This window comes from Microtus pennsylvanicus, chromosome 18 (assembly GCF_037038515.1).
Source record: "Microtus pennsylvanicus isolate mMicPen1 chromosome 18, mMicPen1.hap1, whole genome shotgun sequence".
NCBI classification, from domain to species: Eukaryota; Metazoa; Chordata; class Mammalia; order Rodentia; family Cricetidae; genus Microtus; species Microtus pennsylvanicus.
The window spans coordinates 24,525,667-24,553,213 of NC_134596.1; the positions used below are offsets into that span (position 1 = coordinate 24,525,667).

General features: G+C 38.4%; 1 protein-coding gene across 5 annotated transcripts in view; it reads left to right on the plus strand.

The window, feature by feature from the left end:
- Akap13 (A-kinase anchoring protein 13) overlaps positions 1-27,547 on the plus strand; it is a 260,503-nt gene that overhangs the window by 46,378 nt on the left and 186,578 nt on the right. For all 5 annotated transcript variants that reach the window (XM_075952859.1, XM_075952860.1, XM_075952863.1 and 2 more), the window contains exon 2: positions 16,912-16,955. In XM_075952859.1, coding sequence (XP_075808974.1) covers positions 16,923-16,955 — 33 coding nt within the window. In that variant the 5' untranslated portion in view covers positions 16,912-16,922. The remainder of the gene's footprint in view (positions 1-16,911; positions 16,956-27,547) is intronic.

Here is a 27,547-nt window from a genome sequence, read left to right on the forward strand (position 1 = left end):
GTATCTCTTGGTGGAGGATGAGTTTGAGTTTAACTGCATTATTTAATTGTAGCAAATACTTTTTGTTTAATGTTTCTAAGCCAAAGCTCCATGAAGAAAGATAGTGTTTGTCTTGTTTAGAAGTAGAACCCTGTAAGGGGTGAGACATGTAATTGTCTTAAGCAGTTTAAAGGTAACTAAGATTTCTAACAAATATCTCACATCTTGGTGTGTGTGTGTATTGGGAGGGTGTGGTGGAGGAAAGTTGTGTATAAGTGAGTACAGGTGCGCCTGCAGAACCCAGGAGAGGGTGTCAGATTCTATCAAGCTGGAGTTGTGAGCTGCCTGACATAGGTTCTGAGAACTCAACTGGGTCTTCTAGAAGAACAGAAAGTGTTCTTCAGCTACTGAGCCATCTATTCAGTCCTTGTTTTTCTCGATTTTTAGTAATAAATGCTTATTGTGGAAATAATTGGAATGTGAAGAATTAACTCATTATGGAAACTTTGTAATGTGAACTAGAAAATGAAAATCCCCGTGATTGTTCCTTCCAGGAGTGATGACTGTAATTGAAGCATGGAGTTATTCTTTCTTACCTTGTAGCATGAAGTGATCCTTGCGTAGATTTGACATCTGATCACTTTAATTTTAATTGTTGCACATGTTATTAAGTTGCTCTTATAAAACAACCTTAGTCATTTTCCAAATGTTACACAATTAGTCTGTTTTTAATATTATGAATATAATTTTTACATATATTCTTTAATTTTTTGATTTTAGAATATATCTTGTATGTACTAACTAGAATTATGTTGCCTTGAATAATTTTGAGTATTTGGTAACTTTCAGGACTGTCAGAATTTTTACCGCATTGGATAATATCCCCTCCCCCCTCCTCTCCTCTTTCCTCGGCTCACCTTCCCCCTCCCCTCCCCTCCCTTCCCTTCCCCTCCTCTCCCCTCCTTTCCCCCTTGTTTCCATTTCATTGGCCAGTGTATCTGTTTTTAGGACAGTGCCATGTTTTCTCTTTTTGTAGCTCTGAAGTATCTCTTAAAATCAGGGATGGTGATAGCTCCAACAGTTCTTTCATTGTTCAGCACTATTCTGGATATTCTTTTGTGTGTGCGTATATACCCAAATGAAATTTAAGGGTTTTTTTTGTTTTGTTTTTTTGTTTTAATTTCTGTGAAGGATTGTGTTGGAATGGCATCGAATGTATACGTTTCTTTTGGTAGGCTGGCCATTTTTACAATATTAATCCTACCAATGCATGATGTCTTTCCATCTTTTGGCATTTTCTTCATTTCTTTCTTAAGTGAGTATCTTATTATAACAGAACTCTTTTTTAGGTTACATTTATTGAACAATATTTGAAGCATGATTAATAAAAACTAAAAGATGTATATTGAGGTTTGACCTGAAGACGAGAAAAGCAAAACAGCCAGCCACTGGCTCTTACCTCAACATTAGTCTGAAAACGGAGATCCTGCGTCCAGGAATCTCAGAATAAGACTGTGTCTGAGAGCTGTCTTCTCCCGTTTTATAATCCCTTTAGTTCTGGGATTAAAGCGAGCACCACTACCACCTGGTTTCTATGGCAAGATGGGAGACTATCTTGAAGGTGATTGTTTTCCTGATTTATTTTTTTGATATGTTTGCTGTTTGTTTATAGGGAAACTTTTATGTTTGTTAATTTTGTTTTCTGCAGTGTATTTATTAGCTGTCTGAGTTTCTGGTGGATTCTTTAGGATCTTTTATGTATAGAATCATATCATTTATAAATAAGGATATGATGACTTTTTCCCCTATGTATAATCCTTTTCTCCTTTCCTTGTCATATTGCTTTAGCTAAGACTTCACGCACTCTATTGAATAGGGCAGAAAGAGTGGATGTCCCTGTTTTGTTTCTTTTTTGTAGAAATTCTTGTTCTGTTTAGGGTGATGTGATCTTACTATATATTGGCTTTATTACATTGAGATATGTCCCTAGATTCTCCAGGACTTTTGTCATGAAGAGATGTTGGATTTTGTCAAAGGACTTTTCTAATGAAATGATTCAGTGTTCTCTGTTCTTGAGTCTGTGTATCTGGTGGGATACAGTTGCTGATTTACTTATGCCAAAGCATTCATACTCTGAGCTGAAACTGACTTGATCAGTTTTTTTTGATATGTTCTTGAATTTGGTTTGCAAGTATTAAGAATTTTACATCTATATTCATTAGAGAGATCAGCCAATAATTTTCTTTCTTTCCTTTTTTTTTTTTTTTGGTTCTTTTATTGAATCTTTGGCTTTGGTATTGGGCAATACTGACTTCATAAAAACAATTCCAAATGTTTCTTCTTTCCTCTTCAGAATAATTTGAGTAGTGCTAGTCTTTTGATGGTCTAGTAGAATTCTGTATTGTTAAAAAGTAGGACCATCTGGTCCTGTTTAATTTTTCATTTATATATTTTTAACTGGAAGAGTTTAAATTACTGCTTTTCTATTGGTCATTTAAGTTACATTTTTCTATCAATAGACTTATCAAAATATGTTTCTTTAGCTATATATTTCTAGAAATCTATCAATTTCTAGTTTAACTTTTCCAGTTTAGTGGAATATAGATTCTTTTGTTTTGTTTTTACTTGAGACAAGGGTCTCATGTAAGCTCTGGTTGACCTGGACCTCTCTGTAGATCAGGATGCCCTCAAATTCACAGAGATCCACCTGCCTCTGCCTCCTAAGTACTGGGAATAAATACATTGCCATGGAATTTAGATTTTAGTGTTTTAATTACTTCTTTTTGATTCTCTGAATTTCCTCAGTGGCTTTGCATTGTTTTCTTTTTCATCTCTGATTGTATTAATTTGGCCTTTTCTTTGTTTCTCTTGGCTAATTTGACTAAGGATGGTTAATCTTGTTAATGTTTTCAAAGAACCAACTCTTCATTTAATTCATTCTTTGTAATTTTTTTCTTCCTGTTTCTTTGATTTCAGTCCTGACTTTCCTCTTGCCATTTACCTTTAAAAGGTATTGTTTTTGTTTTCCCAAAGCTTCAGGTGAACATTATTATGAAATTGCTCCATGTTTTGATGTAGGCTCCTGTGCTGTGAACTTGTGTCCCAGAGATTTTGGTATGTTGTGTTTTTATTTTCAGTCAATTCTAGGAATTTTGAAATTTTTCTTCTTGATTTTTCTCTTGTCTCAGTTTTGATCCAGCAGTGTGGTATTTTGTTTCCATGAGTTTGTGTATTTTCTGCCACATCTTGTTGTTGACATCCAGAATGTTATTTCAGTTTTGCTAAATTTGTTGAGTCTTGCCTTGTGTCTTTTGGAGAAAGTTAAGTGAGCAGCTGAGAAGAGAGTGTATTTTTTTAGTGTTTGTATGAAATGTTTTATAAATGGCTCTAATATTAATTTGACTTATGATCATTCAGTACCAAAGTTCCTCTAAAAGCAAAAAAATAAAAATCAATTTTTGAAGGGTCTGGTATATACATGTAATCAGAGCCATAAGAAGAATGAGATGAAAATGTAACTAAATAAAAGATAAATGTTTCCTAATTAAAAAAAAACAACCCAACCCTCAGTGGAAATCAGCTCATGAAGTGGGAGGAAAGGATGGTTCTTTTCCCAGCGAGCCTCCTGGGTGCTTGACCCTTTTAGCCTCCTGACTGACATTGCTTGTTTGTAGTAGTTTTGTGGTGGGCTTCTATTATGTGCAAATAAAAGGCAGTGTGTTACTTCTCGCCCAGCCCCTGTACCATCTGTGTGCCTTTTATTTCCTTTCTTTCCCATGCACTCCTTAGCTAGCACTGCCTTTGTGGGAACCTCTCTGCTCAGGTTGCCTGTCTCAGACTAAACATTAAACTTTCACTCTTTGTTTGATTTCAAGTGTAGGTTTTTCCCTTTTTAAGTTTGCAAAGTTTCTGTCTTGGTGAGCTAAGGTTTATTAGAGATGAGGTGTTGTCCTCTTGAATACCTTTTATGCATTTAATGAGATGTGTGTATACTTGTTTTTCTTTAAAAGTATTTTATTTGTAGCCAGGAATGGTGGAACATTCCTTTAATACCAGTACTTGGGAGGCAGAAGCAGGCAGATCTGTGTGAATTCCTGGCCAGCCGGTCTACATAGCAATTTCATGCTATCTAGAACTTACAAAGTGAAATCCTGCCTCAGAAAAGAAATGTCATTGTGTTGTGTATGATGTGTTTTTATAGGCGCATGCGTGCCATGGTGCACATGTGGAGTCTGGACAGCACTGTAGTCAGTTCTCCTGTCTTGTGTGGCTTCTGGGATCGAAACCCAGTGACTAGGCTTGTGCCGAGCTTTCTCTTTTGAAAATTTTTGACATGAACTCAACTAAGTTTTTCAATAGTTGACAGTATATTCCTGGATAAACGCCATTTGATCATTGTGTAGTATTCTTAAAAAACAAAACTTCTTGGGGGTTGAGGAGATGGCTCAGCAGTTAAGAACACCTTAAGGCACACACATGCAGGCGCACACACACACCAAGTAAATACATTGTTTAAAAAGAGCACATTCCTGGATATTATTGGAAACATTTTAAAAGGTTTTATGTCTATCCATGTGAGGGATTTGCCTTGTTCTTTTTCATGTTGTTCACTAGTTTTTGTGACAAAGCAAACTTGACTTCATGAATTGAGTGAAACCTCTTTTATCTACCCCAGTGTTTTGAGAGCATATAAATTCTGTCATGTTTTTTTCCTTTTTTTTTTTCTAAATGGGGTTTCTCTATATAGTCCTGGCTATCCTGGAACTCTCTTTGTAGACCAGGCTGGCCTCAAACTCACAGAAATCTGCCTGCCTCTGCTTCCCGAGTGTTGGATTAAATGCGTGAGCCACCACTGCTCAGCCATGTTCTGCTCTTTAATGCTTGGTACTTGTCACCAGGGCCCGAAGATTCTTGGTTGGAAAACTGAAAGTGCATGTTTGGAGCAGATGAAGGAGCTGCTAGGTGAATAGGAGCATTTTATGATCTGTTTTGACCGTTTTCCAGTGACCAACCTGATGTTGAGCATCTGTTTATGTACCTGCTAGCCATTGAGATCTCTTCTATCATGTCTGCCTGCCTGTCTGCCTGCCTGACTGCCTAGCTAATTCTTTGAGAATTTCCTTTAAGTACACAATGTATTTTTTATTACAGCCATTCCCAAATCCCCCCTCCTCCTCTCACTAGGCCTTTACATCCCCCTTTCAACTTTGTGATCCGCTCTTCCTTATATTTCTTTTAATAACCCAGTGGTTCCATTTAGTGCTGCCTTCATATAAATAGGTCTTCATATGAATAGGTATGGAGCTATCCACTGGAACGTGGGATAGTGGCCACATACCCAGAGAGAAGCAGTTCTCCCTCCCCGTCAGCCATTAGGAGTGAAGACTTCTCAGCCTCACCTCTGCCCCTGCTAAAAAAAATTGACAGGCTTGATCTCGTGTAGGTAGCCACAGCTGCTGTGAGTGTGTAAGAACAATGACCATGGACAGCATTTTACAGAACTCCTGGGTCTCTTCCATTCTTCTTTCCTTCTGTGATACTCACTGAGCCTTTGGCTGGGATAGAGAGAGTACTAGGTTGGCCGTGTGCTGTTCCATTTAGAGCCAAAGCACTCACAGCCGTGTATTCTCAGCCCTGCAACCAGCTATGAATCTCCTCATTAACTTCTGTCACTACAAAAAGAAGTTTCTCTGACCAAGGTCAGGAGCAGAACATATCTACAAATGTAAATGTAAATATTAAGAAGGCAATTGGGCAGCGTGTCTATTTAGCAAGAATAATAGTAGTAGGTTATCACATAGGATATGTGACTTCCTGAGCCAGGTGCTTTTGATTAGGTTCACAGAACCCAGCATGCATTTTCTCCTATGGAACTGGCCTCAGCCAATCACAAATGGTTGATTACCCCCATAACCTTCATGATCGTACATTTCATAGAGTCTGTATACTCCAAACGTTTGAGCTTACTTGTTGTTGTTACCTTACCGTAGAGTGTTTCTTAGGAATCATAACATTTCAAATGCTGGAAAGGAACAGGTTGATTTGTCTGGCAAGATTTAAATAACATTTTTTTTCTTGCTTATTTTAAGTGCCTTAGAAAGGCAGAACTCGCCTGAAGGTTAGTTACATCTAGTTAATTCTCACCCGAGTGAATGTTTTTATTATTTTAAGACCGTTAGCAAATCATCAACTGAGAAGTACTGTCTCGGAGAGCCCACAGCAGAGTTTTTAAGTTTCCCCAAGTCTATGGTATTTCTTTTTTCGTTCTTTTAAACTGACTGGGGAGGCAATCCTTGCATGGGTAGCTGCCTTCTGTTTTTGGCTGCCTTCTGTGGCCTGGCTTAGCGGATCAGGTTCTACAATGGCGTGTCATAGTGTGTATGGCTTTGCTTTGTCCATTGTACTGTGCCATTTGTCTGCTCAGCTTAATAGCAGATTTCAGGACTTGGGATTACTGCTTTGAAAAGCTAGTGTGCTTTTCAGTGTGTGCCAGGCAATGATAGGGTGACATATTCTTTATTAGTATTTAAAATTGGTTTAATTTATTGCAGAGCTGACAGAAACATTATACATTTTTTTTCTGTAAAGTTTTGAATGATAAATTGACTCCCTAGTCACTCTTACAGCTTTGGTATTCATTTTTAAGATTGACCTTTTTTTTCTCCCATAGTTTTGTACTATTTGGAGTAAAAATTTGTGGAAAATTTTGTTCATTTAATAGCAACTAAGTTTGTTTAGGACTAAATCTCAACTGGTGGCTGCAAGCCTGTGTTTTTGTGGGAGTCTAGGAGTCCTTTCCAGCCCCTTCTCCAGTTGTCAGCATTTTTGTTTGCTCAGAGACAGAAAGTGCCATATGTAAATTAGTTTACAAATGCTACCTTTGTCTCTTCATTTCAGCGATTTAATTAGTAAAATTTTATATACTCTGTAAAGCATCTTCTGTTTAATGAAATTCTCCTAAGAATTTCTTTTCATTTTTTCTGTATTAATGTATAGCATACAAATAATCCCCTTGCCTCATTTTTGTTCATATCCCTAAGGTACTCATGTTTCTGTGTGTGGAAAGTATAAGCATGACTTCAGAGTCAGGTCTGGGTTCAAATTCCAGTGCAATGCTATATGGGTGGGTTTTTTTCCTATTTTTATTAAAGATTTTATTTATTTTAATATTGTATGTATGAGTATTTTGCCTGCATATATGTCAGTGTGCCATGTGCATACAGTGGCCACAGAGGCCAGAAGAAGGCTTTGGAATGTTCCTGTTCCTGTACAGAAATGAATTTAAATATACCTAGGGCCTTTCAGAGAAATTAGTGTGTAAGTTAAGGAAGGAGGAGGGGTGAGGAGAATGGTGGCTCACAACTGCTTCTTTAACTCCAGTTTCTTGGGATTTAATGGGATGCAAAAATTTTTGCAGTCATGCATGAAGGCAGACAGGTAGACACACATGTACACTGGTACACACACCCTTCAATTAGAGCAAAACATTCAGTTTTCTATGTATGTTATATAGCAGAACAATTCTCCAGGGATATTCAGGTCAGAGATGTTTTGTGGGTTAAAAAGTCCCATTAGAAATACTTTTCATTTAAGCAGTTAGTAATATATTTTAAAGACCTGTAATAGGGAATTGCTGAAAGTATTGGAATTTTTTGTCTTTATTTCAATTTTACTTAATTGTGATATGTACAGATTTTTAAAATTGAAGTCAAGTTTTATTAAATACAAGTACTTCTGATTTTGAGATTTTTTTAAATTGGCATCTCTCTAATTTTCTGTCGTTGTTCTCCAGATATTATTGTAACATCATAACATTGAAAGCAACAGTTATCTTCAAGAAAAGGAACTTTTTTTTTTTAAAGCTAACATTAACTTCTTTTAGCTTGTTTGTGGCTTCTTCGTTAGCCTGCTTGTGTAATTCAGTTGATGGTGCTTTTGGACATGGGTCCGAGCTGGGTAGACCTGTGGTTCTGTGAGGTCAGGCCCAGTAGGGTAGCTGCAACAGAACCTGGAATTTGTCCTGGTAAGGGCTACGTAGGCTTTCCAGGTGCTGCTAATTTACTTAGCCCATCAGGCTGCTTATTTTTTTAGATGATAGAAACTAGGGAGGGTGGGGAAGTATAAAGGCATGAATTTGGCAGTCTCTGTACCGGATATCTATTTTAACCCCTGCAGAAGTCAATTTACATGTTTCACAGCTGTGTATGAGTTTTCTATATTTAAAGTTTGTTCTTACTACCATAGGTATAAATGTTAGCACTTAACTAAATTTGTGAGTTTTCTTTTCCTTATCTGAATGTCTAGGCCACTTAGAGTTCCATTTCCTTTGGATAACAGAATACAGCTGGTATCTAAACTCTCACCTATGGAATGACCTTTCGGAGCTTTCTTCTCCATATAGATGTTTGCAAAGTATCAGAAACCATATTTGCAGGAAACCACCAGGTTTGTTAGCATAATTGAAATAATGTACTTGTGTATTCCTCTCCCCAGAGGCTGCATCCTTCATGTGGAAGGCCTAGTACATGGTGAAGTAGCACCCAGTAGTCTTAGAAGATGCCCTCCTCCAGTCTCCTCCTGTCAGTCTTTGGTAGATTAAAGTATTGCACAGACATTCAGGTTCATTTGTCTTTGATGTTCATGCCAGATATTTTTTTTGTTTAAAAAGACTATCTTTTTTTTAGTTGACAATTCTATCCATGTATATATCTTGGTCACACTCAATCCCCACTAACCCCTAGATGTCACCAGACACGTACCCTTTGTACTTTCGTGTCTTTTTCTCCGTTTTTTTTTTCCTTTTTAAAAACACAGTCTAATTAGTGCTGCCCGTTGGAATTGGCTGATCTGTTGGCTTGACTTTGTGCCTGTAGCCATAGCTGCAGTACAGAGTTCATGAGTGACAGCTTTCACAGCACCCCTCCCCGTCTTCTGCCCGCTACACAATATAACAGATCATTTCTGTCCCCCCTTCAAGGAATCGTCCTGAGCCTTGATGGCAGGAGGGGGATTATATGTGATCACTCCGTAATAACTTATTCTAAGCATTTTGACCAGTTACGAGCAGACAAGTTCAGTGTTGGATAGGACGGTTGATATCTTCTGCTGGCAGCTGCCTACACGGCATCTTTCGGCACTATGAAAACTAGCCAGCCAGGGACAGGGATGAAGTTTTTAGGTCATTTTTAGATTTGTTTCTCTCTGTTCTGCAACTAAACTGTGTTGTGTTTTTGGCAATAGGATTTACCTTCTAGTAAGTTATAGTGGACAGCCAGAAGCAATGGCAGGAATCAACATTGCCCTCTTTCTTACCAGTAACTTGTAGGAATATATCCCGCCTGACACTCAGATTTTTGCTTACTAACCTATTTCTTCTGGAAGCAGCGTTGTCCACTCATGCAGGGTATTTGTATTCAGACTCCTTTAAAAGATTTCTAAAAATCAATTTACAGAATTTAAATCTCTATGAGGGTTTTCCATAAACCTTGGCTTTGGCATACTCTATTCCCACTCCTCTCCCGTCCCTCCACCTGTATTTATAAGTCCTAATATTCCCCATCCGTACATTTTGTATCATTTGTAGTGTATCATCCCCTTACTTTTTAAGGTCTCTTCCCTGCTCAATCTCATGGGCCCTTTTTTGTTTGTTTGTTTTGTTATTGTTTTAAGAGTATTGAGGAGATCGGCACTGTGCCAGATGGTGTGTATGGTACATGTTTGATAGGTGTTCTACAGAATACCTTTGTAATGTGGCAGATTAAGTTACTAAGGTAGAGGCAGAAGACAAGTACAGAAATGAGAAAATACTATATAGTGTGTTACTTATTCTGTTGATTGTATGGATTGAGTTATAAGCAAGAATCCTGTAATCATAGCAAGGGTTGAGGGTATAGGCATGAGCAAGGGCCTGGAATGGGCTGAAGAGCTAGGTATACAGGTGTAGGAAAACAGAGTACTTAAGCTTGCATAGATAATGAGGAGAGCTTGAATACTACTCAGAGGCTTAAAATAGCAAGGGCAGTGTGAATGTCCTTCTGATATCTCCTTTAATGATAAATTGCACATTTAATAGAGTATCATATCTACTCAGATTTACTCAGCAACTTCCTCAGCATTACCCTTTATTTATAGTTATGGATTAGCATTAGATGTTAGAATGCAGGAATTGATTATAATGTATGACTGGCCATGAAGTGGTTGTCATGTCAAGCATACCAGGTATTAGGAACAAGAACTTCCTTTATTAGCATTTCCTTATTCTCCACCACTGTGTTAAACATTTCACACATCTTTATTATTTAATCTCTATTTTACGAATAGGAAGCTAAAATATGGCAGAATCTTAACCATAGCATGAGCTCCTTAAGCCTAAATAGTGCATTCATATATACATACACTTGGCCATGACCGCTATTAAGTTAAATATATTTATTTTATACCAACTGTGTATAAGCATTTATAGGGATAAATGCTCTCGAAAAAGTAAGGCGGTTCACATGCATCCCCTAAATGGAATATAGTTTGTGCTTTGGCCTCTGTTTCTTGAGTCTTGGCATTATTACTCTTAGTGTTATGTCCTAGAACTACTTAAAGAAAAGGGATTGATTGATACCTCAAAAGAGCCCCTTTCAAAGACTGCTTATTCCAGTACATGAAAGTGTTACAGAGTGAAAGTGGAGTTTTAGGAAGGTTTAGTCAGTCAGTGAAGCCTGGAGAGATTTTCTCAGGGTGATAAGACTCTGGCATTCAGTCTACAAGCAGAGACAGGCAAGTTGGCAGTGGTTGCTCCCTGGGGAAGGAGTTTGATCTGGTCTGTTGCTGTGACCCCCCTAAATTGCAAAGGTTTGTGACTAGTGGGATTTGGCTAGGGATCTTAGTGAAGAGCACATTTCCTGTGCAGAACAACCAGGACACCAGACTGTGCTTGCTGTAGAGAAGCTACAGCGGGAGTCTGGCCAGTCTTTTGGGTTGTGTACAACAGGTTCTTGGCTTTGTCTGGATGGGTTTGACTTCAGGCCTTGTGATTACCAACACCTTCCACTCTGCTGTTTATGTATCATTGGGCATCCAGTTGTGGAAACAGAATGTGAACTGAGCTTTGAAAAGATAAACTTGAAGCCATCATGTTTTGCATGGATGTGATTTCTTTAGTATACAGCCATGTCATAGAAGTTTGCGTGTTTTCTTCACTTTCCTCTTTTTGCTCTCTAAGGCCTGCACTTGGAGGCATGCAGATTGACATGAGATTTTCCTTTGACCCCTTTCCTGTAATCCTCTGCTTGTACTCTACATTGATATCATGGTCAGGAGCCCACTGTGCTCCCAAGGCTTGAAACTGCAGCTCTTTATGCTCTGTGCTTTCTCCATGTCCATGTGGTGAAACTTGCCTCTTGATTTGCCTCCTCTAGCATGGCTGCTTGGGATCCCCTTTCTGGAGAGTTTATTGTTGCATCCTAACCCTTGTAACGTTGTTACTGTTCTCATTGTACTGTAATTTAAGTGCCTGTTACATGTACATTAAATTGGTAAGATGAGCCATATATAATTTATTTCTGAAGCCCAGTAATTAGTTTTGGCCATGAAATACTCTAGGAGGCCAGAAAAGTGGAAGGATTTTCTTTGCTCTTTTTATGTTGTTGAGTTGTCTTAACATGATAAAAAAAATAAAAATAAATTTAAAAAGGGCTCTGATAGGCTCTCATGAATTTTTAAATAATCTAAAATGAATGTGTAAAAAAAAAGATTCTGAAGTTTTTGTTTTCTCACAATACTAGAAATTGAACCCAAGACCTCATGACTGTGCTATATGTTCAGCCCAAAGCTGTGATTTTTTTTTTGCCTTTTTCTTTTTTAATTTCAGAACTGTGATTTTAAAAACGATTTAATTTCTTTATTTGCAGTCTTTATTTCTGAAGTAAAAATGCTTATTATTGCTTTGGAATTTAAACATAAGTGTATTTTCCCTAAATATGTGCTTATGCTGCCAGTTGGATAACCCAGCATTGACAAAAAGTAGATAAGTGAATGTGAGTATTGTGGGATTTTTGTTTGTTTATGTTTTAATTTACCTGGATTCATTTGTATCTCTGTTGCGTCTTAACTCTACTTTGAAGTCTTCTTTATTTTCATATCCTCTTTACCTTCTGTGGCTTATGGGACACTCCTGCTCATTTGGATCAGCGCTTTTCCTCCTCTTTCTTGGTGGTTAATAAATAAGTACTGTGCCATTTGATAGCGACAGTCAGGCAGAGCAAGGCTAACCGCTAAGTTAGCAGAAAATCAGATCCATGCCATGCAGTTTCATCATTTTCCAGAGTGTGTGGGCCACGATTCCAGAGCAGAGGCATTGCCAGATGTGGTTCTTGATAGAGTGCAAGAATCTGGTGTTTAACAAAGCGTTGAATGGCTGCCCTTGAAATAAGGCTCAAGAATCACTGCTTACAGCTGTCCACTCAGTAGTTGCTAACGTTGTAAACAAAAGCAAGCGTAGCCCCCATGGGCCCTGTTACACCCCCACGAGAGAGGGAGGGGTGGGGTGGGGTGGGGTGGGACGTCTTCAGCAGGAAAGTGCTATTCAGTCTACATATTCTTCTTGATCTCTTCCTTTTGACTAGAATTCCCAGTTTTAGCCTCCCCAACTTCCCTCCAGTACACCAGCCCATGCTCCTAGGAATGTAAGAAAGATTTGTTGGATTCTGTTGTTTTCTTTGAATAAGAGCTGAATATTTATTCTTTTACCGGAACCCTGAGCATGTATGCATTGTCATTCCCATGCTTATTTCTACAACAATGTTTAATGAGTTCTAAGAATTGGGTATAGCTTTAGTCTTTTTTTGGTCTTTAGTAGAGTCTTTGGCCAGGAGAATTTATTTGAAGCATATTCTGTAATGGAGGAACTCTGACAATAGAAATCCTCTAAAGATACTTGTGTGCGTTCTTAATTGCTGTCCTTTCCTGCTAGGACTTAGGGCAGATGTGGAAGGTATTGTGTTTTAAAACAACATCAGTAGAATTTAGGTAGTTTCCAGTCATTGAGTTGAGATCACCAGGTTTATAGGTACTAGAAAGTGTACAGTGAAATAATGTCAAACCTATGAAATGCCTCTCGCGGACTTCAGAAATGCTTTATTATTGGCTTAGAGTAGTCTTTTTATATTAATATATGTATAAGTACATATATTCTCAGTTTTAATTGTAAAGTTCATTAGTAAAGATTGTAGTTTTTTATTTTTCTTTCAATTTTATACATCTGGCAAACTGTCTTCTTACAAATTTGAAGTTTAGTTCTGATGTGTTGAAAAACTACAAAATTAATATCCAGATTTTGTTTGAATAGTAACAAGTAAGAAAGTCTGGGAAGGGACATTCCCTGCAATCTCCAGGGATGTATACTCTTCTGTGATTTACTATGTTTACTTTCCATTGTCGACTTGAATCATTTAGGGAGACATACCTCTAGGTATATGTCTTGAGAAAGTTTCCAGAGACATTTGACTGAGGAAGGAAAACCCACTGTAAGTGTAGGCAGTATGTATCCCAGGTTCAGGTCCCTGACTGATTTAAAAAGGGGGTATTAGGGATTGATGAGTCTTATCTTGGCATAAAGTGAATATGCCACTTTTATACAGCAATAAAATATGAAATTTGTGTTCCTTCCACTTCATAAAATAAAGTGGGAAGAACAAAAGCCTTGATTACTGTCATTCTGCTTAATTTCACACCCACCAGATTTATGACTCATTTCAACTCTAGGTAGTTTTACAGAGTTGTGGATTTGTTGACCAGACTTCATAACACCATATCTTTAAAACTAAATTCTGGTGTCTCCTCTTAGTCTTTTAAATGTTTGGCAGCTTTTGCTCTTTGTACTTCTCTGTATTGGCTGTTATCTGAAGGCTGTTCATTTGAATCTGTGACTAGCTTTAGGTTGCTGGCTAAGGAAGACATTGTAAAAGGTTCCTTCTTAACATTGCTCGATGACATTATTAGATGTTAATAACACATTTCACTAAGTGTCCCTTGCAGAGGATTCAGCAAATCTTGTTGACAAAGACTTGAGTTGATGACATGGGGAGAAAACCTCTATGTTAGTATCCAGCAGATTTGGGCTATTCCCTTTATGCCCTTGGTGTTAAATAATTGATTCTTTGGATCATCGAAATAGGGAAAATAGTATCCTATGTGGAAAAGGAATAAAACATCAAAAGTAAAGTGCTGTGAAAATTAGTTTTGCTCTTCTTGTGTGTCAGTATTTAAGAAGCCTAAAAGTCATCCAGTCTACCAGCCCTTCCCTGGAGCCGTCTGATCATTACTGTGATTCTTTTTGACACATGGATTTGTTTGCTGCCCCGTATTGGCAATGTAACAGTGATCTGACTCTTTGGAAAATGTGGGAGGGCAGACACTTTGTCATCCCTCTTTAATCCTGTGTTGGAGCGGCGTGTACATGGCTGGTGATGTGGTGTGTTCAGATGAGTGTGTAACTCTACACAGTCTGATGGCATCAGCCTGCCCTTATGTTATGTGACTTTCATCCAGTATGATGGAGCCACATCAAGAAGTTGGTGTAGAAGCCAGCAATTTATTTTTTTTCTTAGCAAATCATGAAGCATAGATGACTGTGAGTCACACAGCTTTTTCATCACAGATGCTGCCAGTTCTTATGGGTTGCCAAAGTATTAATTTCTTTGTAAGTGTAACTGGCATTTTTGACTGTGTGCAATGGCAGAACCACTTCATAAGTTAATCGAGGCACACTGACTCATAAATTTATATGTTCCAATTCTGTGTCCCAGGTGAGTCTAAACGGGATCTGAAGAAACAATTAAAAGGCTAGCAATTTAAAATTAAATGAATATTTAATACACTGAAAAGGTATTCAAGCCCATCAATATTTCTTTTTTACTTTTGGTTTTTCAAGACAGGGTTTCTCTGTAGCTTTGGGGCCTGCCCTGAAACTAGCTTTTGTAGACCAGGCTGGCCTCAAACTCACAGAGATCCACCTGCCTCTGCCTCCCAAGTGCTGAGATTAAAGGCATGTGCCACCACCTCCCAGCTAATATTTTTCTTTTAAAAAATTAGTTTTATTTATTTATTTTTAACTTCTGCAGATTTATGTGCATTTGAGTGCAGTTGCCCAGATATGCCACAAGAGGTCATTGGGTCTTCTGGGGCTGGAGTTACAGGCAGTTGTAAGCAGTGGATATGGTTGTGTTCTTAATATTGAGCCATTGTTCTAGCCCCTAACCTTTCTTTTTAATCCGCATTTACTATTTGAATATGATTGCTTGAAATGTACTTGACTTTCTTCTACTAAAAAGAGCTGATTCGTTTGTGATCTTGGTTTTCAGTGATTTCAGTGATTTTAGTACTTCTAAGTACAGAGTCATTAAATGAAGACAGATATGGAGGAAAGAGCTAGGGAATGAGTAAGGAAGGCCATACAGGTACTCCTTTAAACATGGGGGAACCTACCTGTGGCATGAAACTGATTGGGGAGGATTTAGTTCTAGGAGCTCAATAGTAGAACTCCCCACCACCAGTCTATGTTGGTCGCTTTTGGGGTGAGCCCTAATCTCTCTGTCACGCACGCACACACAGAGAACTTGATCTGTGGCAGGTCTCTGAGATGTTTATTTTGAGAGGTGTGTTTAGATTGTTCATGGTCACAAAAATGTCTTTTGTTCTCAACATTAGGCTTTTAACCTCTAATTTTATGCTGTTTGGATTCCAGTTTTATTGTTGGGCTTCTGAAATCTGTTAGACTTCATGGTGGCAGTTTACCTACTGTTTTTCACTCAGTGAATGTTTCTGAACTGCTAATGTTATGGGTTAGTATGTGTCTTTATTTATCTGTTATGGATAAAAAAAGCTTCAGATGAGATATTAATGAAGTCATTTTGGTCTTCTCAACTGTATTGAGGTAAATCAGTGTCTATTCAAGGTCAGAGTATTTGGCAGAGGACCTGCTGTCCTGACACCCTCGTGAAATTACCAAGCCAAACGTTTAAGAGTATGATATTCTTTTTTAACCTTTTAATAATATTTTTTATATTTTTGAAATTATAATTCTGTCACTTCTCCCCATCCCTTTTCTTCCTCTAGCAGTTCCTGTGCACTTCTCTTGCTCTCTTTCAAATTCACGTCCTCTTTTTCTTTAATTATTGATATTGGTATATGCGTGTATTCCTAAATATATAAATACAACCTTCTCATTTCATATAATGTTACTTGTATGAATATGTTTATATGTTTCCAGGACTGACCGTTTGGTAGTGGATAGCTAATCAGTGCTCTCTTCCCTGGGGAAAACTTATTTCTCATGTTTCAGCATTCATTAGTTAATTTTCATTCTTTGCCTAGGGTTAAGGCCTTGTGAGCTTTACCCCTTCTATTTTAGTGTGTCTATTGGTGTCGTCTGAGTGTGTTACTTAATTTAAAAAATATATAATCCTAGAAGCCTATAAAGTTATTTGATTTCTTTTTAATATGATGAAAATTCAGGTACAAAAATGACTTGGAAATTTGACCATTAGTTTTAGCCGTAAAGAGCTAACGGTAACCTCCCTTTTCAAGAGAGCTTTAGTGGTCCTCAGTTACCTCCTTTCATCCCAAAGTTGGGGACATCCACTGGCAAGCAGTTTTTCATGGGCTTAGGCTGTCACATGAAAATTCAGCTGTGATGTCACTGTGAAGCTACACCTTTTCAATCTTAAAATTCACCCCTTCTGAAAAGACTAGAATACAAGTATTCTGCAATCTTTGGGCTTCCCTCTTCTTTCTTATATCTCTGAGTGTACATCTCTCAGACTTAGGGTTTTACTCATAGTGCCATGGGTGACATCTACAGCTTTTAGGTGGTATTTTTTTAAATATATGTTTTTGCTAACAACTTTGATTTTTATTCTTATCTATTTCTTCTTTTTGTTTCAGTGTCTTGGGTCATGAAACTTAGTCCACAGCAAGCTCCATTATATGTGAGTAATGTGCTTTATTTTGATTTATGGATATCTGTGTTTGTTTACTTATAATCAACTTGAAGTCTCATGCAGTAGAAATTAGAAAAGCTGTATATACTACAGCTTTACTGATGCAGACACACACACACACACACACACACACACACACACACACACTTTTGCAATTAAGCTTGATTGGGAAAGTCATTTAGATGACTAATATGTGCATGGCACTTTACTGTTGGAAGTCCTCAGTCAGTGTGATAGTTTGCACATGTGGCACAGATTGCCCTCAGTGGTCCTATGCTCTCTTTTACTTTCACCTGGAGAGCATCTCTGTAAAAACAGGATGGAGATCTTCACCTGCCCTTTAAGGTACCCTGCATTACAACTATGTGACACTGTGTGCCATTGGCCAAAGTACTGCTTACCTTAGGACTCTGGCTAAAGCAGGCACATTGGTTCCGTCAATAAAATAAGGGCATTGTAAGGTGAAATGACTAGATGCACAAAGCCAGGCTGAATAAGGTGCATTCTAGATAGAGGTTTTTCTTATTGCTGTAGAAATGAATTGACTCCATCGGGGTGGGGAAAAAGTGTGTGTGGGTGAGGAGGCAGCCAGAACTGCGAGAGGCCCTGGGGCTTTGTGTTGTAGTGGTTTGGAGTCTAGTAGAAGTCCTCTGTAACAGGATTTGAATCTCTTTATCTCAATCCATAAACTATGATTCTGTTTTGTACAGCAAGAGAGATTTGTCGTAACAGATTGAATTGTAGATCTTGAGAGGGGAGATTATCCAGGATTGTTTGGATGACCCACTGCCCATTGTAGTCTTTTTTATTTTTAAGACTGGGTTTCTTTGTCTAGTCTTGGCTGGCATGGAATTTACTTTGTAGACCTAGCTGGCCTGAACTCACAGAGATTTTTCTTGAGTGCTGGGGTTAAAGGTGTGTACCAGCATGCCTAATTTCATTTGGTTCCTTTAGAAATTATTAGTTTCATTTTTATGTGTAAGAGTGTTTTTGTTTGCATGTACGTGCCCTATGTTTCATGCCTGGCTACTGAGGTAAAAAGAGAGCAGTGGATTCCCTGGAACTGAAGTTATGGGTGATTATGAGCTGCTTTGTGGGTGCTGGGGATTGAACTTGGGTCCTCAGCAAGAATAGCCAATGCTCTTAATTGTTGAATTCAGCCCCCATGATAGATAGGATTGTTAAAAGTGAGACAGTGAGGAGAGTCAGAAATTTGAAGATGCCTTGCAGCATCTTGATTTACATAGGGAGTTCTAGGCCAGTCAAGACTACAACGTGAGACTTGATCTTCTCTGCCCTGTTCAATGTATGTATGTATGTATGTATAAAATTTAGTTTGTGGTTTTGTGAATAATTGTGAAAGAGAAAATAGTGATGAAAAGATGAAGTAAAAATCCTTCTGACCTTACTATCATGAACCGTCCCAGCTGTAGAATATTTATAGAATAAATAAGCACTTGGGAATTATCTACTTTGCCCATTTTATCTTAGACATAAGGAGACTGAGGTCAGAACATGTTGTGATTAGCATAGCTTTGATTTGAGGCTATTTTCCAGATGAGTCAGAAAGCACTATAAACATGTTAAATTTTAAAATGTTTCATTCTGGGGCTGAGAGAGATGGCTCAGTAGGTAAAGTATGGGGCCCTGAGTTCAGATCACCAACACATAAGTAAAAGGCCAGGCATGGCTGGGAAGTGGAGACAGGAAGGTCCTGGGAGCTTACTATGCAGAGCCAATGAGTGACTGTCTTAAAAACATGGAGATAGTGATAGGAAAGAGGCCAGGCTTTGATTTCTGACCTCATACATTCATATGTACATGTGTATACACACACACACACACACACACACACACACACACACACACACAGGGTTGGGGAGAAGAATAAGCAAAAGCATGATTTCCTCTGAGATGCAGGACTCAAGCACGGTATATATGATATCATATATATGTATAATATATGTAAAGGACTTGAACAGGCTCTACAGAAGAATGCCCTACTCCTCAGCTTACAAATATGTCTGTCAGCAGTCATACTTTTATGTCTTTTTAAAAAAGGTAACAGTATATTCCATTCTCAGTGAACTGAATTAAGACAAGTAGGTGTTGTATAGCAGTCAGAATTGAGCAAAAGGTCAAAGATGATTGTTTTAGGTAGGGTTTCTATGGCTGTGATAAAACACCATGACCAAAAGACAATTTGGGGAGGAAAGGGTTTATCTGACTAACATTTCCACTGAAGGAAGTCAGAACAGGATCTTAAATAGGGCAGGAACTTGGAGGCAGTGCAGAGGGTGGAGGGGTGCTGTTTACTGGCCTCCTTTCTTATAGAACCCAGGACCACGAGCCCAGGGATGCCACTGCCCACCATGGGCTGGACCTTCCCCAATGCATCACAAAATGAGAAAATGCCTTACAGCTGGATCTCAAGGAGGCAATTCCTCAGCTGAGGCCCTTTCCTCTCTGGTGATTCTAGCTTGTCTCAAGTTGACACACAAAACCTTTCTGTACAATTATGTTGAAGTTTTCTTTTAAATTACATATTTAGGTCTCCTGGGGTGTCATGAGCAGAGGAGAGAAAACTGCTGTGAAAGAAGGAGAACAATCCTGAGAACTTTAATCTCTAAGCTAGAGAAATAGACTGGACTTCAGATAATTAGTTTACCTAGTCGTTGAGTAGAGTCTCATACAAAATAACTTGCAGTAGTTAAAAAATGTGAGCCAGGCATGGTGTACACAACTATAATCCAACAGTCATGAGACTGAGGCAGAGAGATCATCATGCATTTGAGGCCTGCCTCGGTTACTGAGTGAGGCCCTACCTCAAAATGAGAGTTGTACAGTATATAGATGCTTGTATTGTGAAATGATTTAGATGAGGCTGCCTTAATGCATAATTATATCTTGGAGGAAATGTTCTCAGTAAATGTAGAGTCACTGGGTTGGAACTTTGAAGACCAGTTGCTAAGTGTGTGTGCTTTCCTCACATCTGATTCTTGTGTGAGTACTGCCTCATGTTAGAGAAGCAAATTACATTAGTAGGTGATGTTTTTCTTGCACCTCCACAAAAGCATCCATCTAGTATAGTCATTTCACTATCTTATTTCTTTGAATACCACTGGTATTTGTGGTAATTTTTCTAGATAGCAACTCCTTAAAAAAAAAAAACAATAGAATATGCTCAGACAGTACCATACAGTTTTAAAGGCATGCCAGACTTATGCCATTTGGTTCTCACAGCACAGTTGTGATGGTAGAAAAACGAACATTCAGGATGGTTCATTAGTAAGTGGGCAGGGTGGGGCTTTTTCAAATCCATTTTCTTCCTTCTGTGTACCAAGTGGTTGTGATAATCCACAACTGTTCCATAAACCATAAAAACCTTACAACACTTGCAAAGTTCTTTTGTCTTTTAACTAACTCAAGTTTAATCTTATATTTAATTTTTAAATTTTTAGTTATTTCATTTGAAATAAGATTAAACTATAAATCACAGTGATAATAACTTTTATCCATCCGTTTAAGTGTCATCTGCTTACCATTTACATTGTTTATATTTTATGTTTTGAGCCATTTGAAAGTTGATAGATAGTATCCCATTTGTTTACATATTTCAGCATATATTTCCTCATATCTAGGATATTCTCTTTCATAACTTAATACAATGAACAAAAACAGGCATTACAACATCGATGCAATGCGAGGTAATGTAAGTCTGTATCTGTAGTAGGAAGCTGCTTGTTTGTTTCCCGACCACCCAGACTCCTGATGACCATACAGAAAATGTATCAATTAAATCACTGCTTGTCCTAGCAAGCTCTTACATTTTAAATTAACGCATTTCTATTATTTTACATTTTTTCACAAGGCTCATGGCCTACTGGCAAGGTTCCACCTAGCTGCTTGTGTCTTTCTCCTCTGGCAGCTCCATGGAATGTGACTCACTCTGCCTTCTTTCTCCCCGCATTCAGTTTAGTTTTCTCTGCCTAGCTAAGTTCTGCCCTGCTCTAGGCCAGAGCAGTTTCATTATTCATTAATGGTAATCACAGCATACAGAGGGGAATCCCACATCATACATCCAAGATTCCTTGACTATCCCAGAGTTTTCTTAGCTCTCTCCTCCCAGCTCTGGATTTCCAGCGGTGTTACAATGTAGTTATATCTCAGTTTCTTAATCATGAAAAAGTACTTTTTTCATATTTGTATTTATAAAAAAAATAAGCTGTGTATTGTAGCAGTTAGGGTTTTGGTGATGTTTTTCTTGTGATTTTGTAGTACTACATAAAAAATGTCTTTTGGCAACTTTCTTCTTTTTGTTGTTGTTTTGAGGTAACGTCTCACTGTGTGGACCAGGCCGGCCTGGAACTCAGGGATAAGTGTTTGCCTCTGCCTCCTCAGTACTGGGATTAAAGGTGTGTGCCACCACTTCCAGCTTGCTTTATTCATTCATGTCTAATTATTGGAGAATTAACTTTGGTTTCTTGAATAAGATAGTGAATTTATCTGCTCCAGTGAAATGAAGCCTCATAAGGTGGTATGAAAAGTTGCTCAGTTTTTTCATCTAATGTTGTCTCTGGTTTGGAAGCACCTTTTGCATATTAGACTTTCCCAAATTGGGGCACCTTTTTCTCTGTCAGGTATATCTTCAAATTCTTGTTTGAATGTGAACTGTCTGCCACAGGTTCATGTGTTTGAACATATGATCTCAGCGAGTGGTCTGTTCAGGTGTTCTGTTTTGAGAAACTGTAGAATCTTTGTAGGGTGGAACTTAGCTGGAGGAAGTGGGTCACTGGAGTGCAGGTCGTAAGGGTCTAGCCTCACATATAGGCCCCAGTGTGTCCATGACAGTCTGTTGAGATGAGCAAGCTTTCCCATGCTCCCACTGCTGTGGAGTTACTTGCTGCATGCCTTGTCAGTCACAATGAACTCTGCCTCCCTAAACTTTGAGCCAGAATAAATCCTTCTGCCCTCAGGTTGCTTCTTTTCAGGTGTTTGGTCACAACAATAGAAAGAAAACAAGTGCTGGTATCAATAGAGTGCTCATTGTAAATAACACATCACTTGAGGTTTGAACAAAACATTATCTTTATCTTTGTATACCAGATTCTTTTTTTCTTAGTTTTTATGTGTGTGAGTGTTTTGCCTACATAGAAGGATGTACAGCATGTGCATATCTGGTGTTCACAGAAGCCAGAAGAAGGTGCCAGATTTCCTTACATTAGAGTCACAGATAGTTGTGAGTCACCTCATGGGTGCTAAGAACCAAACACATCCTCTGGAAGAGCAGCACATGGTCTTATCTGCTGAGCTCTCTCTCCAGCTTCTTGCATCTGGTTCTTAACAAATGTTGTTCTCAACTGAGCCATAACAACCATACCTAACATTGATGCAGTAGTGAGTGGTTGTAGAGTAAATGAAAACAGTTCAGATTAAATTAGAAAAATTATGAAATTTGCATCATTTAGATTGAACAACTGCTTCCTTTGAGGTGTGTGTGTGTGTGTGTGTGTGTGTGTGTGTGTGTGTGTGTGTGTGTGTAGGCCTGACTGGACTGAAACTCCCTTTATAGATCAGACAGGCTTTGAGCTGAGAGATTCCCTTGCTTCCTCTCAAGTGCTGGGATTAAAGGTGTGCACCATCATGCCCAGCAATTGCTAATGTTTTATGAGCACAGTACATGTGAACTTTGGTCTTCATGCTATAAAGAATAAAAGTATGGCCTTACTGGGACAGTAAGGAGTAAGAGATGCTGTCAGACAGTCAAAGGAAAGCCAACCACATAAAAGGAAGGTTGGTGGTGTTTAATAAAACAGCTGGGCCTTACGATGTGCTCCACAACTAAGTACTACTTGATTTAACAACTTATCACTAGTAATAGTAAACAAATCCTCCTCTAGACTAACAGCTAAAAAGGAAGCCAGGTTTTTGGTTGTTGAAAGAAGATGGGAAAGGTCTTTGTTTCCTCTTAGACCCAAGGTACAAGGAAGCAGTAGATATAGGTGTCAAGAATTGGGAGACTTTGAATGAATTCTTTAGTTTATATGGGGTGGTGGTGGTGGAAAATGATTATGAATGTGAATATATCTTTACTACTTTACACCAAGTACATTCTTGCAGTTAGCTCTTCATGTGGGAACGGCTTTTGAGAAATCTAAGCCTGGGGAGTAATTTCATAAGCCGTGGGAATTATTGTATTTTAGAGACTTTTGAGTTTTGTCTTCTAGAAGAGTGGGCAGACTGCAATAAAGAGACTGAAGGGATTGCATATAGTCTGATCAGGTGGCAGACTCTTCAGTCAGTGTGAGGGGACAGGACTTGAGCTGATTTGTCTGTAAGACAACATGCAAACAAAAGTTGTAGGGTTCGAATATAAATGAATGGACTAAGAAATGTAGCTATTGGAAGACTGATGGAGAGGAAGTGTTTGAATAGAGCACTGATGGAACAAACAAGTAAGGGCTAGGACATCTTCATGAACTGTAGAAATGTAGACTAGTTTGCCATCTTTATTTGAAATAAGTGGGAGACATGCTCTAATTAAATCAACTTTTAACATAGTTGGATAGATACTTCATCATTATACTTAGAGCATCCTTAATAGGATGATGAGTTTTAAGCCCTGAACAAGTGAGGTCAAGGCGCTAGAACATGGAGGCATTTCTTAGAATTCAGCTTCTGCATTTCCGGATACTTTGCCTGTATTAGAATAATATTCTTTACTGGTTTCTTACGTGTTTCAGTGGACTTTGAGTCTACTGTGGTTAATGCTATTTTTAGCTGTAACTCTAGAGGAGACTGCTGTGCCAAACGCTCTCCCAGATGGTTTATATTGGATGCTGGCAATTTGATAAAATGACCAGAAGAACACATTTAAGGGGGGAAAGTAGGGGTGTATTTCTCATATTCTTCTGTTGCAAATTGCCTTTTTATGGCTCTAAGACTGTTTGTTTACTTTTTGGCCGTGGAGCCAGGAGGAAAGTTTCCATCAAATACATCTACTCTTTGAGGAAACACAAAGGCGCTCCTCCAACAAAGCAAATACCTTTAAAAGTTCTTTAAAATATTTAATTTGATGATATAGTCACACATGAGAGATAAATTTTTTTCCAAGACAGATTCCAAGGTAATACATGGGTTAAGAGTCATTATCTACCCTATGTTTAGGATAAGACTCCTGTTTATTAGATTTTCAAGGGGAAGAGCCATTTCAATTGCAAAACAAATTTCCAGAACCCCGACAAATATGGTTTATTATGTTGTCCTTTCTCTCGTTTTCCCCTGGTACCAATATTTTTGTATGTAATAGCTTCTAAGATGAGACAAAACATCCTGAAAATTGAAAAAAAAGTCTTATGTAAAAAGAATAGCCAGTACTAGATGCCTTTCCTTATTTAAGTTCTGCAAAACAAAACCATATTAGTGATTTTAGCTGTTTCTATTAGGCTAATCCACAGCTGTTATTGTCTGGTTTTCAAAGGAAAAGAAAACTATTTAAAATGACATCTTCAACAGGGTAAAGGTATTATGGCTTGCAGTTAATATGGATTTCCTAATATGCTCTTCATAATAAGCATGAGAGTGTGGTTAATATTTCCACTTCACATCCTGGCAAGTGTGAGTTAATAACGGTCCCTCAACCACCCCAGTGGAATTGTATTCAGATCTAGATAGGCCCACCAGCCATATACAGAAGGGAACTCAGAAGACGAGACCCTTTTGTCTGGTTTGTGCGTTTGGATGTTGACAAAGAATGACTTAGGGCTGCCACATTGGATTTTTCTCCCCACTTTGGACTTGTTTCCAGCCTGCTAGTATTTGCACTTTGGGCATGGGATTGAACTGCTTGTTCATGATCATTAGAACAGATCTCAGTCCAAATGCCCTTGGGTTCATCATCTGATAGCACTGATGCAAGTACTGTGTTGAGATAGAGGGAAGCCTAAATCTTTGACCACTTTAAAAGTTATTCTTAAATGTAGTTTGCATAAATCAAAGTTGGGAAGAAACACAGAACTTAGGATACCTGTACATAAGTGTTCTCAGTTGCTTCAGTAGGAAAGAGAACCAGTTTGTTAGTGGACCCCTCCCCCTTACACACATGCACACTCCCATTCCAGGGAAATGTGATTCCACAGCAGGAATGAAACAATCTGTGACTCACTTTACAGGTAGGTTATATTTTGCTTCTACCATGGTAGAATGATCAGCATTCTGACTTCTTAAGTGGATTGATTATCTATCTAAACAATATTTCTGGTAGGTCTGCTTCATCATTTCACTGGCTGGTGGCTCTATCTAGCCAGATCTGAGAATTATATTTAAATAACAGTACTATGTGACTAGTGTCAGAAGATGGAAGGAAATCTGCTGTTGCTTCACAGTATGGTTTTATAGAGAAAAACGTTGTTTCCATCTGTTGGGCTTTTTAACCAGTTTCCAGTAGTATGAGCTCTATGTTTTAAGTGGTAGTTTTAGAACTAACAAAGGTGGTTTTCAGTGAGTATTTAAAGGATACATTTTATAATAGATTTATATTTCCTAAGCTTTAAAATAGCAATGAGGGGAGTTAAATTTTCCATTTAGTACTTGAAGAGGAGTCTTGCTGGCCCCTGAAGATCGAAATATAACGTTTTGTATGCTTAATTCATTCAACATAGGTATTGTGAAGCACTTGTTACGAGATGTGGTCTTAGAAATCAAGACATGTGGCACTCACAGTGAAGCTCACATTGTCAGGAGGAGGAGATACTGGCAGAACTGATGCCTCAGAAAGGGTAGCTTCTAGAACAAACACCCCATTCCCAACATGTAGAATCCTGGGCTTGGAGCCTTCTGTAATCCTGGTGCCCACCAAAATCTAATCATGAACCAAACAGACAAAAAGGTTAGTTTTAAAATCCGTTGGTGAATTAAATGGAATAGTTGGGGTAGATATATGTCTTCCGACATGGCTGATAAAGCAACCCATCAAAGAGAAACATAAAATTGTAATGTAGGTTGTTATTTCTAAAGGACAAGTACCTTAAGGTCAACTTCCTGGGTAAATTGTTAATAGATTTTGAAGTCCTTGTTAAGGTGCATGTTATTGACTATAACACCAGTAATGGTGGCTTTCAGAGGACCACTCTGTTACTGGGGCTAGTACTTCACATCATGTTTCACAGTATTTTTTTTAAGTAAACTTTTAAAATATTTATTTATTTATTATGTATACATATATCCTATAGGCCAGTAGAGGGCACCAGATCTCATTACAGATGGTTGTGAGCCACCATGTGGTTACTGGGAATTGAACTCAGGACCTCTGGAAGAGCAGTCAGTACTCTTAACCGCTGAGCCACCTCTCCAGCCCCTCACAGTATTTTCTATGTCTTTTGGAATTTTCACAGATTCTTTGTTTGGACATGGATAATTAAGGCCACATCTGCTTTGCAGTGGGAGCAGTATAGGTCATGATGCAAATAGAACTGATCAGATGCCATAGGTTTTTCTAATTTGCCTATAGAAATTACAGCATAAATGCACACAGTATTTTGACATCAGCATTTGGGAGTCTAAAGATTCCTAGCTATGGGCGGTGCTATGCTGAGTTGGTAGAATGCCAGGTCATAAACGAGTTCCAAATATATTGTTTATTACTTGCTTTGGAATACTGCCCCTCCTCCCCCCAAAACACACACCACCACCACCAAACCGTTTAGCTTTCAGGATGAATTTCCTAGCATTTGTCTGTGTGGTGCTCTGCCGTATCCTTCCCTTCTGTGGAGTCCATCGTGCCTCTCTTCTGTCTGCTGTGCTCTACAGGCCGCGAACACCTCTAAGGCTTCTGTGCACTTCTGTGTATGGGTTTCCCGACACTTACCCTTGTTACACGTTTCTTGAGAGTTGAGAGCAGTACTTGAAATTTGTTTTTATCGCTTTCAGTTTAACTTGTGCTTCTGTATCTCAGTGCCTTGCACACAATAGGCACGGTGCTTTTGGTTAAATATTCTCAGGTAGAATCCGAGTCATCCTCAGGAAAGAGCTTTACCCCATGCGTGAATAAATGCCAGATTGTCTAAAGAAGTTAAAAGATTTATGTCCTCAAAGGGAAGATCAATTAAGAGATGAAACTGAACAGGAAAACTTTGTGATCTGGAGCAAGTGACAGAGTGTTATTTTGTTTTGACCTCTGCGGTGTGGTCTTTAGTGAGTACTTGGGACTGACAGTGCATAAATGGGAGTGTAGCCAAACTTCTGTCCCGTATCTCTGTTATTTACTCGGAACTCTCTGTGTGCTTTCTTAGTCATCTTGTTCTACTCATCTGACAAAGCAATGAATTAGGAATTGTTTTCTTATTTTATAGAAGAAGAAACTGGGGTAAGATCTATTATCTTAAAGTTAGCAGTGTTTGTTTGAAGATGGAAGTTTTTCATTGCTTCTTTGAGATTTGCTTTGTCATTTGAGATGAGACTATTATTTTCTTTTTTAATTAAATTTTTATTTATGTGTTTGTTTGACTGGATGTCAAGTGGGTACAGGTATCTAAAAAAGCCAGAAGAGGGCATCAGACTTTTTAGGCCTGGAGTTACAGGCA